Here is a 15356-nt window from a genome sequence, read left to right as displayed (position 1 = left end):
GACTGCACACTGTAATCAACACCAACAAGTGTGTGAAGCAGAACATGCAGTGAACTAGATTCTTCAGTAGAAAACCTACGTACACACACACAGTGCTGTAATATACTGAATCAAAAGTTTATTCTTCAAGTTTCTTTCATTCATACAAGTGTGAAGTAGCTATTCATGCAATGATGGAGACAAATAGAAAAAGACATGTGCCATTCATTTCACAGATGTTTTGATTCATTTCACATTTAAAATGTAGTAATTTACCAGTCACTCTTATGCAGAGCAACTTACAGTTAGTGCATTCATCTTAAGATAGCTAGGTGGGACAACCACATATCACCATCACAGTAAGGACATTTTTCCTCAATTAAGTAGTTATCAGCAAATTCGGTGCTAGTAGGAAAAGAAAGAAACAGCCTACATTCTCTTCACTGTTCCAATAAGAAGGTTCAACAGATGATCCTCCACCCATTCAGGATCTTCCCCATTCTTTGTTCCTGAGCTCCACTCTCCTGATTTTACCACTAACTGTCTTTGGTAGCTGTTCCACAAACTCTACCTGTGAAGATGAGAAGTCGAATTACCTTATTTTTTGCCTTCTAATAGATATTGATCAAGCTTTTTTTTTCAACAATAAATAGCTTTACAAAAGAATAACAATGACCTTGCGTGGATACTTGTACGGTGCAGTAACTCTCTTCACATACGTCTGTAATTCTTTCTTAAGTTGATCTTGATCTTGAGATTTGTACTCTGCTGTTAGAACAACAAATGCCTTCACAACCTGGGAAGATGGAGGGCATATTAACTGGGTTGTTTTATGTAACCTTTAATTAACCTTTAATTAACCTTTATTTAACTTGGCAAGTCAGTGAAGAACAAATTCTTATTTACAACGACGTCCTCCCCTAAACCGGATGACGCTGGCCCAATTGTGCGCCGCCCTATGGGACTCCCAATCACGGCCAGTTGTGATACAGCCTGGAATCGAACCAGGGTCTGTAGTGATGCCTCTAGCACTGAGATACAGTGCCTTTGACCGCTGCGCCACTTGGGAGCCCAATTACAGTGCAGTCGCTATGAATGATTTTGGGATTGAAGCCAATATAGGTTCATTTACAGAGATCTAACCAACAAGATAGTCCATAGTCTAATAACATCTGAGCTCTGAAATCATCTGACTGCTTTGATTCTGGGTGAGGATGACCTATTACTTTAATGGATTTGATTGATCCATCCATACTGTACCTCTCCTCTGATAGGGTCAGGGCTGCTGACCACGGCTGACTCAGCCACAGCCTGGTGTTCAATCAAAGCGTTCTCCACCTCAAATGGACCAATACGGTACCTATACAAACCCAGACTTTAGCCCTATTCAGACAGGATTAGTTTCACTACGAATACGGTACCTATACAACCAACCCAGACTTTAGTCCTATTCAGACAGGATTAGTTTCACTACAAATACGGTACCTAAACAAACCCAGACTTTAGCCCTATTAAGACAGGATTAGTTTCACTACGAATACGGTACCTATACAAACCCAGACTTTAGTCCTATTCAGACAGGATTAGTTTCACTACGAATACGGTACCTATACAACCAACCCAGACTTTAGTCCTATTCAGACAGGATTAGTTTCACTACAAATACGGTACCTATACAAACCCAGACTTTAGTCCTATTCAGACAGGATTAGTTTTACTAGGGGAGGTCGTGTAATGTAATTATGTGCACGGGCACAAAACACCACATTTGTAATTTCAGTCCCGTCCGAATCTGCCAGTCATTTTTACATGGCAGGAGAGTAACAATCCCAGCCAGAGTAACCTACTGTTTTTTGGCGAACTCCAAGGTCCTCGGATAACGCTAGTCCTGTGCGAATCGACATCCCTGTGTTTTGAGAGAAATGTCTGAGTTTGACAGGTGTGGCTCGCTCACGGTTTGAGCAAGAAAACAATACCTGATTGGATAAACTGAACTAAGTGCTGCGCATAAGTGATATATAAATGACCTACATGTATCAACTTTCACAGTGAATGCTTTTGTTTATATATTTTGTGATTATGAATTGAATATTGTCAAATGCATCTGTAAAAAAATATTGGGCCTATTTGATGCTAAAGTTGCTGTTAATAGATAGCAAAGCAGCATAGAACTGACCTAAACATTTGGAAATGATAAGTTATCTTTCTCATCCATAGCCTTAAAACACATCTCAGGTGCAAGTGCACTGTTTAGCTCACATCTGAAGGCTGGGGGGCATTTAGGACGTACTACAGATTGCTGATATATTCTAATGATTATCATGGCACTTCCTCAATTCAAATATTACGGCGACACTACATCAAAGCTGGTTTGGTTTAGAAACTTGGGAACCAAGCTGGCGTTATCCGTGTGCCGGTATCCCCTGGACATGTTGAAATATCTTCACACCTAGAATAAAAACCTCCAGGCTTCCGTCATAACTGTCAATTTTTTGAAAACAAGTCATAATTACAGGGGCCAGTTTGGAAAAAAACTAATCCTGTCCGAATCGTCCTTCGGAATAACGGACATTCTGGAGTAATAATTACATAACCAACGTTCTCTAGTAATACTAGTCCCGGGCGAATAGGGGGATAGTCAACTAAACATTTTTGTTCAGTTTTCCAGACTCAGATTGAGCTTATTCATCGACTGAGAAGAACAAATTGACATTTGTGCCCCATAGATATAGATATAGGTATAGATATAGATATAGATATAGGTATAGATATAGATATAGACATAGGTATAGATATAGATATAGGTATAGATATAGTTATAGATATAGGTATAGATATAGATATAGATATAGATATAGATATAGATATAGATATAGGTATAGATATAGATATAGATATAGATATAGGTATAGATATAGGTATAGATATAGACATAGGTATAGATATAGATATAGATATAGATATAGTTATAGGTATAGATATAGATATAGGTATAGGTATAGGTATAGATATAGATATAGATATAGGTATAGATATAGATATAGATATAGATATAGGTATAGGTATAGATATAGATATAGACATAGGTATAGATATAGGTATAGATATAGATATAGATATAGGTATAGGTATAGATATAGATATAGACATAGGTATAGATATAGGTATAGGTATAGATATAGATATAGATATAGGTATAGATATAGATATAGGTATAGATATAGATATAGACATAGGTATAGATATAGATATAGATATAGATATAGGTATAGGTATAGATATAGTTATAGATATAGGTATAGATATAGATATAGATATAGGTATAGATATAGTTATAGATATAGGTATAGGTATAGATATAGGTATAGATATAGATATAGATATAGGTATAGATATAGATATAGATATAGGTATAGATATAGGTATAGATATAGGTATAGGTATAGATATAGGTATAGATATAGGTATAGGTATAGATATAGATATAGATATAGATATAGATATAGGTATAGATATAGATATAGATATAGATATAGGTATAGATATAGATATAGTTATAGATATAGATATAGATATAGATATAGGTATAGATATAGATATAGATATAGATATAGATATAGATATAGATACAGATATAGATATAGATATAGATATAGGTATAGATACAGATATAGATATAGGTATAGATATAGATATAGTTATAGATATAGGTATAGATATAGATATAGGAATAGGTATAGATACAGATATAGATATAGGTATAGATATAGATATAGGTATAGATATAGATATAGGTATAGATATAGATATAGATATAGGTATAGATATAGATATAGGTATAGATATAGATATAGTTATAGATATAGGTATAGATATAGATATAGATATAGGTATAGATATAGATATAGATATAGGTATAGATATAGATATAGATATAGATATAGATATAGATATAGGTATAGATATAGGTATAGATATAGATATAGGTATAGATATAGGTATAGATATAGATATAGGTATAGGTATAGGTATAGGTATAGGTATAGATATAGATATAGATATAGATATAGGTATAGATATAGATATAGATATAGATATAGATATAGATATAGGTATAGATATAGATATAGGTATAGATATAGGTATAGATATAGATATAGATATAGATATAGATATAGACATAGGTATAGATATAGATATAGACATAGGTATAGATATAGATATAGATATAGTTATAGATATAGGTATAGATATAGATATAGGAATAGGTATAGATACAGATATAGATATAGGTATAGATATAGATATAGGTATAGATATAGATATAGTTATAGATATAGGTATAGATATAGATATAGGTATAGATATAGATATAGATATAGATATAGTTATAGATATAGGTATAGGTATAGGTATAGATATAGATATAGATATAGATATAGATATAGGTATAGATATAGATATAGGTATAGATATAGATATAGATATAGATATAGATATAGGTATAGGAATAGGTATAGATATAGGTATAGATATAGGTATAGGTATAGATATAGATATAGATATAGATATAGGAATAGGTATAGATATAGGTATAGATATAGGTATAGGTATAGATATAGGTATAGATACAGATATAGATATAGATATAGGTATAGATATAGATATAGATATAGATATAGGAATAGGTATAGATACAGATATAGATATAGGTATAGATATAGATATAGGAATAGGTATAGATACAGATATAGATATAGGTATAGATATAGATATAGGAATAGGTATAGATACAGATATAGATATAGGTATAGATATAGATATAGGTATAGATATAGATATAGTTATAGATATAGGTATAGATATAGATATAGGTATAGATATAGATATAGATATAGATATAGGTATAGATACAGATATAGATATAGATATAGGTATAGGTATAGATATAGATATAGATATAGGAATAGGTATAGATATAGGTATAGATATAGATATAGGTATAGTTATAGATATAGATATAGGTATAGGTATAGGTATAGATATAGATATAGGTATAGATATAGATATAGGTATAGATACAGATATAGATATAGGTATAGATATAGATATAGTTATAGGTATAGATATAGATATAGATATAGGTATAGATATAGATATAGATATAGATATAGATATAGGTATAGATATAGATATAGATACAGATATAGATATAGATATAGATATAGGTATAGGTATAGATATAGATATAGGTATAGATATAGGTATAGATATAGGTATAGATATAGATATAGATATAGGTATAGATATAGATATAGATATAGATATAGGTATAGATATAGATATAGTTATAGATATAGGTATAGATATAGATATAGGTATAGGTATAGATATAGTTATAGATATAGGTATAGGTATAGATATAGGTATAGATATAGATATAGGTATAGATATAGGTATAGATATAGTTATAGATATAGGTATAGATATAGATATAGATATAGATATAGGTATAGATATAGATATAGACATAGGTATAGATATAGATATAGATATAGATATAGTTATAGATATAGGTATAGATATAGATATAGGTATAGATATAGATATAGATATAGGTATAGATATAGATATAGACATAGGTATAGATATAGATATAGATATAGATATAGTTATAGGTATAGATACAGATATAGATATAGATATAGATATAGATATAGGTATAGGTATAGGTATAGATACAGATATAGATATAGGTATAGATATAGATATAGGTATAGATATAGATATAGATATAGATATAGATATAGGTATAGGTATAGGTATAGGTATAGATATAGATATAGATATAGATATAGACATAGGTATAGATATAGATATAGACATAGGTATAGATATAGATATAGATATAGTTATAGATATAGGTATAGATATAGGAATAGGTATAGATACAGATATAGATATAGGTATAGATATAGATATAGGTATAGATATAGATATAGTTATAGATATAGGTATAGATATAGATATAGGTATAGATATAGATATAGATATAGATATAGTTATAGATATAGGTATAGGTATAGGTATAGATATAGATATAGATATAGATATAGATATAGGTATAGATATAGGTATAGATATAGGTATAGATATAGGTATAGATATAGATATAGGTATAGATATAGATATAGGTATAGATATAGATATAGGTATAGATATAGGTATAGATATAGATATAGGTATAGATATAGATATAGGTATAGATATAGACATAGGTATAGATATAGATATAGATATAGATATAGGTATAGATATAGATATAGATATAGGTATAGATATAGATATAGGTATAGATATAGATATAGGTATAGATATAGATATAGGTATAGATATAGGTATAGATATAGATATAGGTATAGATATAGATATAGATATAGGTATAGATATAGATATAGGTATAGATATAGATATAGATATAGATATAGATATAGGTATAGATATAGATATAGGTATAGATATAGGTATAGTTATAGGTATAGGTATAGGTATAGGTATAGATATAGATATAGATATAGATATAGATATAGGTATAGGTATAGGTATAGATATAGATATAGGTATAGATATAGATATAGATATAGATATAGACATAGGTATAGATATAGATATAGATATAGATATAGGTATAGATATAGATATAGATATAGATATAGGTATAGATATAGATATAGGTATAGATATAGATATAGGTATAGATATAGGTATAGATATAGATATAGGTATAGATATAGATATAGGTATAGATATAGATATAGATATAGACATAGGTATAGATATAGATATAGATATAGATATAGATATAGTTATAGGTATAGGTATAGATATAGATATAGGTATAGATATAGATATAGGTATAGATATAGGTATAGATATAGATATAGATATAGATATAGGTATAGATATAGGTATAGGTATAGATATAGGTATAGATATAGGTATAGATATAGATATAGATATAGATATAGATATAGATATAGGTATAGATATAGATATAGGTATAGATATAGATATAGATATAGATATAGATATAGATATAGGTATAGATATAGGTATAGGTATAGATATAGATATAGATATAGATATAGACATAGGTATAGATATAGATATAGGTATAGTTATAGATATAGGTATAGATATAGGTATAGGTATAGATATAGGTATAGGTATAGATATAGATATAGGTATAGATATAGATATAGATATAGGAATAGGTATAGATATAGATATAGATATAGATATAGATATAGATATAGGTATAGATATAGGTATAGGTATAGATATAGATATAGATATAGATATAGACATAGGTATAGATATAGATATAGATATAGGTATAGGAATAGGTATAGATACAGGTATAGGTTGAGTTCCTGCCCGACTACATTGCTGAGACATGGCAGATCTTACAACGCCTGGATAGGTATTTAACATGTCAGCTAATGCTGCATTCGTAATGAAGAGGAAAGTGGGAATTTACACATAAAACTGGGAGACTAGTGGGAAACTATCATCCTGAGCTCCCACATAGTGACCCCTGACCTCACCTACTAAGGAAATGACCTCGATAACAGCATTTTCGGCAGTTAAATGCAACAAAACATTATTTATAAAAACAATGTATTAATATAGTTTTTGAACACTATAATTTGTTTACAAGCATGATAGCTGTATTTTTAGTTTAGTGCTTAATCAGCTATTTGGCCATTAGCCAATCGGGGTTTCTCAACAAGTTCAAAGCACGTGAACCAACTGGTATTTACAACTTCACAACTGATAAATTCCCACCTCTCACTTGGTTACGAATGCAGCATAATGACATAGCAATCTAATTCCCAACTGCACAGTCGATGATGTGGCACGCAACCATTGGTTGATGCAATGCAAGGCCTGCACATCTAGTCGGGCAGGAAGTCGACCATAGTGTTACCCAGCTGACAGGATGACGTCATCAGCTCGACCCACGAACCACAAGTAGTCGTCCTCATCCATGACACCCCTGTCACCAGTCAGGTAGAAGTCCCCAACATAGCACTCTGCTGTTCGATCAGGGTCCCCCTGCATAGATGTGCATACAAATATTACAATATTAAGATGGAAGAAAACAAACCAAGTCTCAATGTATTTCAGAAGGTTCAAATCAATATCAAAATTGAAGGACTAGTCAGTCAGTCAATCAATTAATCCAGGCTGTATCACAAACAGCTGTGATTGGGAGTCCCATAGGGCGGCACACAATTGGCCCAGCGTCTTCTGGTCTAGGCCGTCATTGTAAATAAGAATTTGTTCTTAACTGACTTGCCTAGTTAAATAAAGGCTAGATAAAATAAAAATCAATGATGTGGATATATAATGATGTGCTATTGGAAGAAAACAGACAGGGAGACCAGGTGGCTAGTTGACCTGCAGTGAACTGGTCGTACATACTGTGTATTCAGTAAACAGGGAAAAGGGCTTGTGTGGTTTCACTCTGATACCAAGGTTCCCCTCCACTCCTCTGGGCAAGACATTACCGGCTTCATCTACGACCTGAGATAGGAACACAAATGCTGCCAATGTCCACAGTTTGTATCAAAACATGGAAACTTTATTGATTACACATTGATTCATGTTGATGGTTAAGCACACATTACACGAATGAATGACTTGGATAATTTTCAACACTGTTGTCTGTTGACTGCATATACCTGCACATCATACTCTGGTGAAGCCTTCCCAAAGGCCCCGGCTTTGATCTTCATGCCCTTAAAAGTACCAGCTATCAGTACCTGGAAGTGAAATGACAGAGAAGCTAAGACACCATTCTCTGTGTAACCTTTTATCACCTTCAACTTAACTCACAGTTTCAGTTTGTCCATATCCTTCGTAGATGTCCAGTCCAGTGGCACTCCTCCACTTCTCCATCACCTCTGGGTTGATGGGTTCACCAGCACACAAACAATGCTGCAAGTTGCTGAAATTATAACTGACAAAAAAAAAGAGATGTCTCAGATGTCAATAACGATTTGGTTGTAATCTAAAAAGGAGACATTATTTAATCAGTGTGTAAGCAAATACCTGGACATGTCCTCTTGCACTAGCATTCGATAAGCAGTTGGAGCCGTGCAGAATGTGGATATGGGGTAGCTGGAGAGAGTCTTCAAAGAAAAACACATGAAATATCAATATCTGTAATGACATGAAATAACAACATTTCCCCACTACATTCAACCTAGCCACGACACACCTGCAGTGGAAGGCACAGAGGGGTTCTATATAGTGAAAATGAACATGCAGGGCCCTCTAGTGGTCAAATGCATTGGAAGGCACAGAGGGGTTCTATATAGTGAGAATGGACATGCAGGGCCCTCTAGTGGTCAAATGCATTGGAAGGCACAGAGAGGTTCTATATAGTGAGAACGGACATGCAGGGCCCTCTAGTGGTCAAATGCATTGGAAGGCACAGAGGGGTTCTATATAGTGAGAATGGACATGCAGGGCCCTCTAGTGGTCAAATGCATTGGAAGGCACAGAGAGGTTCTATATAGTGAGAATGGACATGCAGGGCCCTCTAGTGGTCAAATGCATTGGAAGGCACAGAGGGGTTCTATATAGTGAGAATGGACATGCACGGCCCTCTAGTGGTCAAATGCATTGGAAGGCACAGAGGGGTTCTATATAGTGAGAATGGACATGCACGGCCCTCTAGTGGTCAAATGCATTGGAAGGCACAGAGGGGTTCTATATAGTGAGAATGGACATGCACGGCCCTCTAGTGGTCAAATGCAGTGGAAGACACAGAGAGGGGTTCTATGGAGTGAGAATGGACATGCAGGGCCCTCTAGTGGTCAAATGCAGTGCCTGCAGATCTGAAGCAAACCACTTCCCTCAGATGTGCTGACATCAAAGATGTAAGGGAATAGGTGTTGTTTTCAGACCATATGGTGTATAAACACACACACACACACACACACACACACACACACACACACACACACACATACACATACACACACACACACACACACACACACACACACACACACACACACACACACACACACCTCCAGTACAGTGTGACTGTCGAAGCGGGGCATATGGTGGATGAAGACACAGGCTCCCTGGATCCAGGGGGCATAGACACTGCTCCAGGCAGACTTGGCCCAGCCTGTATCAGATGTGTTCCACAAGACATCCCTTTCCGTCAGGTCCAACCAGTACCTCCACACCGACAGGAGGGAGGGAGAGAGGGAGTAGGACAGAGATAAACCCCAATTAGGGTTCAGTTCAATGGGTATTATGTCATGCTTCATGTTTTGTGTGGACCCCAGGAAGAGTAGCTGCTGCTTTCACAACAGCAATTAGTCAGTGCAATCTAAGTTCAACCCATGTTATGGTTGTGGCGTGGTTATGTTATGGTTGTGATTATGTTATGGTTGTGGCGTGGTTGTGATTATGTCGTGGTTATGGTTATGTTATGGTTGTGGCATGGTTATGGTTGTGTTGTGTTTGTGGTTATGTTGAAGTAATCTCTCGTGGACAGACTATGTAAACATCTGTGTTAACTGAGATTAATGTTGGCGGACCTACCTTCCGTTGACAGTGAGGCCTATCCCATAGCTACTGTGGCTGTGTTGGGTCATCTTAGGTGACCCTGTGGTCCCACTGGTGAAGAAGATGGTCATAGGGTCATCACTGCGAGTCTTCACACACTCATGGTCGCTGGATGCGTTCCTATGGAGAGAGTTTGGTCAGTACAGAGATGCTGAAAGTAACAAGCAAGATGTAGATAGACCAAACCAATAGATCAGACACAGTGAACTGGAGTCATTATGATCCCATCCAGACCAAACCAATAGATCAGACACAGTGAACTGGAGTCATTATGATCCTATCCAGACCAAACCAATAGATCAGACACAGTGAACTGGAGCCATTGTGATCCCATCCAGACCAAACCAATAGATCAGACACAGTGAACTGTAGTCATCATGATCCCATCCAGACCAAACCAATAGATCAGACACAGTGAACTGTAGTCATTATGATCCCATCCAGACCAAACCAATAGATCAGACACAGTGAACTGGAGCCATTATGATCCCATCCAGACCAAACCAATAGATCAGACACAGTGAACTGGAGTCATTATGATCCCATCCAGACCAAACCAATAGATCAGACCCAGTGAACTGGAGTCATTATGATCCCATCCAGACCAAACCAATAGATCAGACACAGTGAACTAGAGCCTTTATGATCCCATCCAGACCAAACCAATAGATCAGACACAGTGAACTGGAGCCATTATGATCCCATCCAGACCAAACCAATAGATCAGACACAGTGAACTGGAGCCATTGTGATCCCATCCAGACCAAACCAATAGATCAGACACAGTGAACTAGAGCCTTTATGATCCCATCCAGACCAAACCAATAGATCACACACAGTGAACTGGAGTCATTATGATCCCATCCAGACCAAACCAATAGATCAGACACAGTGAACTGGAGCCATTATGATCCCATCCAGACCAAACCAATAGATCAGACACAGTGAACTGGAGCCATTATGATCCCATCCAGACCAAACCAATAGATCAGACACAGTGAACTGGAGCCATTATGATCCCATCCAGACCAAACCAATAGATCAGACACAGTGAACTGGAGCCATTATGATCCCATCCAGACCAAACCAATAGATCAGACACAGTGAACTGGAGCCATTATGATCCCATCCAGACCAAACCAATAGATCACACACAGTGAACTGGAGCCATTATGATCCCATCCAGACCAAACCAATAGATCAGACATGGTGAACTGGAGCCATTATGATCCCATCCAGACCAAACCAATAGATCAGACACAGTGAACTGGAGCCATTATGATCCCATCCAGACCAAACCAATAGATCAGACACAGTGAACTGGAGCCATTATGATCCCATCCAGACAAAACCAATAGATCAGACACAGTGAACTGGAGCCATTATGATCCCATCCCATCCAAATCAAATTGGTCACATACACATATTTAAGAGATGTTATTGCGGGTGAGGCAAAAAACATAGTAAAATAATGGAATTAAGAAATATATAAATATATGGTCCTTTCTATGACAAGTGTCTTTGGAATTTTTTTCTGACCTAAGTTATCTTTACCTCACCAGATCTCCAAAGTTCTTCCAGCCCTCTCTCTTGGTGGGGGACACCAGTATTTTGTGCTGCAGGCTGGAGCACTGAGAGGCCACGGCATCGAGCAGGGGGGCCAGGGACTCGTCTGTGATGACACAGCGGGCCCCAGAGGTCTGCAGCCGGTGGAGGATGTCCCTGGCTGTCATCTGAGAGGTGCCTGGCAGCAGCACTGTTCCTGTGGGGGACATGGGACTTCACCAGGGATATAAGATTTTCCTGAAGGGAAATCTTGCGGCCCTAGTCATAGCTAATGACAAGGCACTGGAATAAATAAGGTTGTACATTTTTCCTGTTCAGGTCAGGAGGTCAGATAGTACACCCGGCCCTAGGCATCACATTTATATTGAATTATTTTATTAATTTAGCAGCTTGTCTCCAAAACTATTTCAATTGTATTGCCCCAAACATATTTATTGAACTAAACATATGCTATCTGATAGCATTATGTCTGGACGAGTGGTATTCAAAGTCAGGGTCGACGGGGGGATTTCAGTGTGGTCGACGGGGGGATTTCAGTGGGGTCGATGGGGGGATTTCAGTGGGGTCGACGGGGGGATTTCAGTGGGGTCGACAAATAAAAAATAGTTTGATTTTGGGGGGATCCAAAAATGAAGAGGACAGATTATATTATGGGAACAATATACAAATGTTATTGAAAAATATATTTGACAAATAAATTGTACTAAGTAAGTAAATAAATGTACGTATTGGTTCTCTTAGAGCAGATATTCCCAAAGGCAAAGCCGTCGGGGGTACGCCTAATAAAAATGTGAATCACCAGATTTTCTAGTGACAAAAATTGGGTCCCCAGAAATTCTGGGGAAAAAAATGTGGTCCCCGCTGAAAAAGTTTCAATATCACTGGTCTAGACAATGCAATTTTGATTCTATTATGAAGTCTTGGATTTCTGGATTAGATCTTTTCTAGCTCACCGGTTCTGAGACAGGCCACATTGACGAGCCACCACTCTGGAACCCTGGGTAGTACCAGAAACACCCTGTCCTGCTGGTTGAGACCACAGGCACCTGACAGAACATTGGCCAGTCTTCTGGAGTGGAAGCCCAGCTCCTCAAAACTCCACCTCACCTCCTGCTTTCTGTCATTCACCCACCAGAAGGCAGGGTTAGATCCTTTCTCTCCTTTCTGAAATAAACCATGGTGATTTCACATTTACATTTGAGTTCATCTGAAACCGTAAAGTTTAATGTAGAACATATCCCTCTGCCAATATGAATGATATGTCAACTATCCTGCTACCTAAAGGCGGTCATCATGATGATGTTGTCATAACACTGACATAACACGTCATTACGAGTTATAACAACTATGTCACAGTCAGAGGGTTCAAGTCAAGTGTTACCATTTTTTCATTCCCCCATGATAATATATGCAACGGACAGTGCTTGACTTGGGGAGGAGCTCACCTGAGTAGAGTACCGGCAGCTCAAATGTTCTTCTGCTTGAGCTCCTGTTCCTCTTATAGAATACTAGCTCAATGTATTGTGGAGCTCCTGCACCTAAATATAAACAGTACTGGCACCCTAAACGAGTACTGAAAGCTATTTCATCCAAGTCAAGCACTGGAAATGAAAGTTGAAGGTTAGATAAACAAGGTATACTCTACCTTTTCTTTCTCTGCCCACACATCAAGCACATCTTCTGCAAAGTTGAAGTACTCAGGTATCTGGGGGCTGTATTGTTGTTTGATACTCTCATAGCCAGTAAAGTTTTGAGGAGGAGATACCCTATGTCCACGGATCTGACATTTAAAGTTACTTGGGAATATACTGAGTGCCTTCAGTTGAAATGACACTTTCCCAATGGCCCTCATCTGCAAAGGAAAAAAAACACTACTTAATAAAATACTTGTAGATGCAGTAGAAACAATACTGTTTAGAGCAAGAACAATCTCTTTCTCTCATTTTATGCATCATGCAAATGACTTTGGAAGACATTCTTACCAGTTATATTAAAGCCATTCAGTAGAGACAAATTGTGCAACTAGTATTTTTATGGCAACAGTTGACAAGCAGAGAAGAACACTGTACAGAACGTATACAGTTGATACATTAAGGTATCATTAAGTATCACGCTTAGAAAGTATCATGCTTAAGTTTAAACCCCTCTCAAACCCTACCTCTCAAATCGTCGTGTTGTTTGCGGTTTATGTTGCTCTGTCTGCGGGCTGAAAATAAGGAATGGCGCCCAAGAAATGTCTCCATAAAGGGTCGAGTGAAAAGGAAGGAATACTAGGGCTCAACTCCGACACAGGGAGAGATCTGTTCATTCCATGACCTGAATGGGTGAACTATTAAAATCTGCAGGAAGTAGGCGTGGTGTTATAAATGCACATGTAAAAGTTAAAACGTGTTTACTTAATTACACAACAATTGAAAGGAAACCACTAATATGTTTCAGACCAAAATTAGAGTAATATGACACCACAAAAACATTGCTTATTAATAGTCTTTATGGTTATTATAGCGCCTAATAAATACGTGTTTTTCTGTCCAAAATATTAGTCTACCGTGCAGACTAGATGAAGAGCTGTTGCCATTGGATCTTACATTAAATCATCACCCACGAACTGGGCCAATCTGTCACAATGTAGCCTAACAATTTCATCCTCGTTTTACACACATGAAAACTGCACAGTTAATGTCATGTGATTGCAAACGGACGGACATCAATGAAAGTGAAGACGTTGTCACAACAGTAGTAGGCAATGTCGCAGACTTTTACCAGGTGTATTTGCAGATACAGCTGATCCCGCTACACTGTAACGTCGGTTCCTCAGATGTGATCAGATGGGATATCATTGCCCCAGGATGCTTTGCGCGGAGAGTATGACGGACTGTTTCCTGCGAGCAACACGTGGAATATGGATAACGCTCCAATGAACAGCTAGCCTATATGTTCCTTTCATTTCATTTCAAATTATTTTCATGAAAACTGCATGAAGTGAGGACATAACTGACTGACGTAAGCGAACAAGAGTTTACAATGTCACATGGGCATTCAGCGTAAAACGTAGCTAGATAGATAGATGGCTATGGCTACATAGCGATGATCATAGACAGTACTGTATGTAAACACGTTGTGGTGTTGTCGTTGGTTTAGACGAGCACAGCCACAAC

The 15356-nt window shown here is 36.4% G+C and overlaps 2 protein-coding genes across 4 annotated transcripts in view; one reads left to right on the top strand and one right to left on the bottom strand.

The window, feature by feature from the left end:
- Nucleotides 1–93: 93 nt before the first annotated feature.
- On the bottom strand, nucleotides 94–15062 carry acsm3 (acyl-CoA synthetase medium chain family member 3). 2 transcript variants are annotated; one of them, XM_036986427.1, is made up of 15 exons: nucleotides 14962–15062; nucleotides 14357–14537; nucleotides 13844–14050; nucleotides 13152–13362; nucleotides 12187–12394; nucleotides 10609–10752; nucleotides 10083–10239; nucleotides 9097–9176; nucleotides 8881–9004; nucleotides 8727–8807; nucleotides 8467–8568; nucleotides 7970–8097; nucleotides 1240–1339; nucleotides 656–775; nucleotides 94–550 (listed from the first exon to the last, which is right to left on the bottom strand). In XM_036986427.1, exons 3-15 carry the CDS (start codon nucleotides 14048–14050, stop codon nucleotides 464–466), a joined length of 1749 nt encoding a protein of 582 aa, XP_036842322.1. In that variant the 5' UTR covers nucleotides 14357–14537; nucleotides 14962–15062; the 3' UTR covers nucleotides 94–463. The 2 variants fall into 2 exon arrangements, with proteins under 2 accessions (XP_036842322.1, XP_036842323.1); XM_036986428.1 differs by lacking the exons at nucleotides 1240–1339; nucleotides 7970–8097.
- ece2a (endothelin converting enzyme 2a) overlaps nucleotides 15037–15356 on the top strand; it is a 223891-nt gene continuing 223571 nt past the window's right edge. For both annotated transcript variants that reach the window (XM_036986429.1, XM_036986430.1), the window contains exon 1: nucleotides 15037–15201. The gene's annotated coding sequence lies outside the window, so the exon portion shown is untranslated. The remainder of the gene's footprint in view (nucleotides 15202–15356) is intronic.

Source organism: Oncorhynchus mykiss, chromosome 8 (genome assembly GCF_013265735.2).
Source record: "Oncorhynchus mykiss isolate Arlee chromosome 8, USDA_OmykA_1.1, whole genome shotgun sequence".
Classification (NCBI taxonomy): Eukaryota; Metazoa; Chordata; class Actinopteri; order Salmoniformes; family Salmonidae; genus Oncorhynchus; species Oncorhynchus mykiss.
Note: the sequence above shows the minus strand (reverse complement) of the source record. Positions and strands in the feature narration are given on the sequence as shown.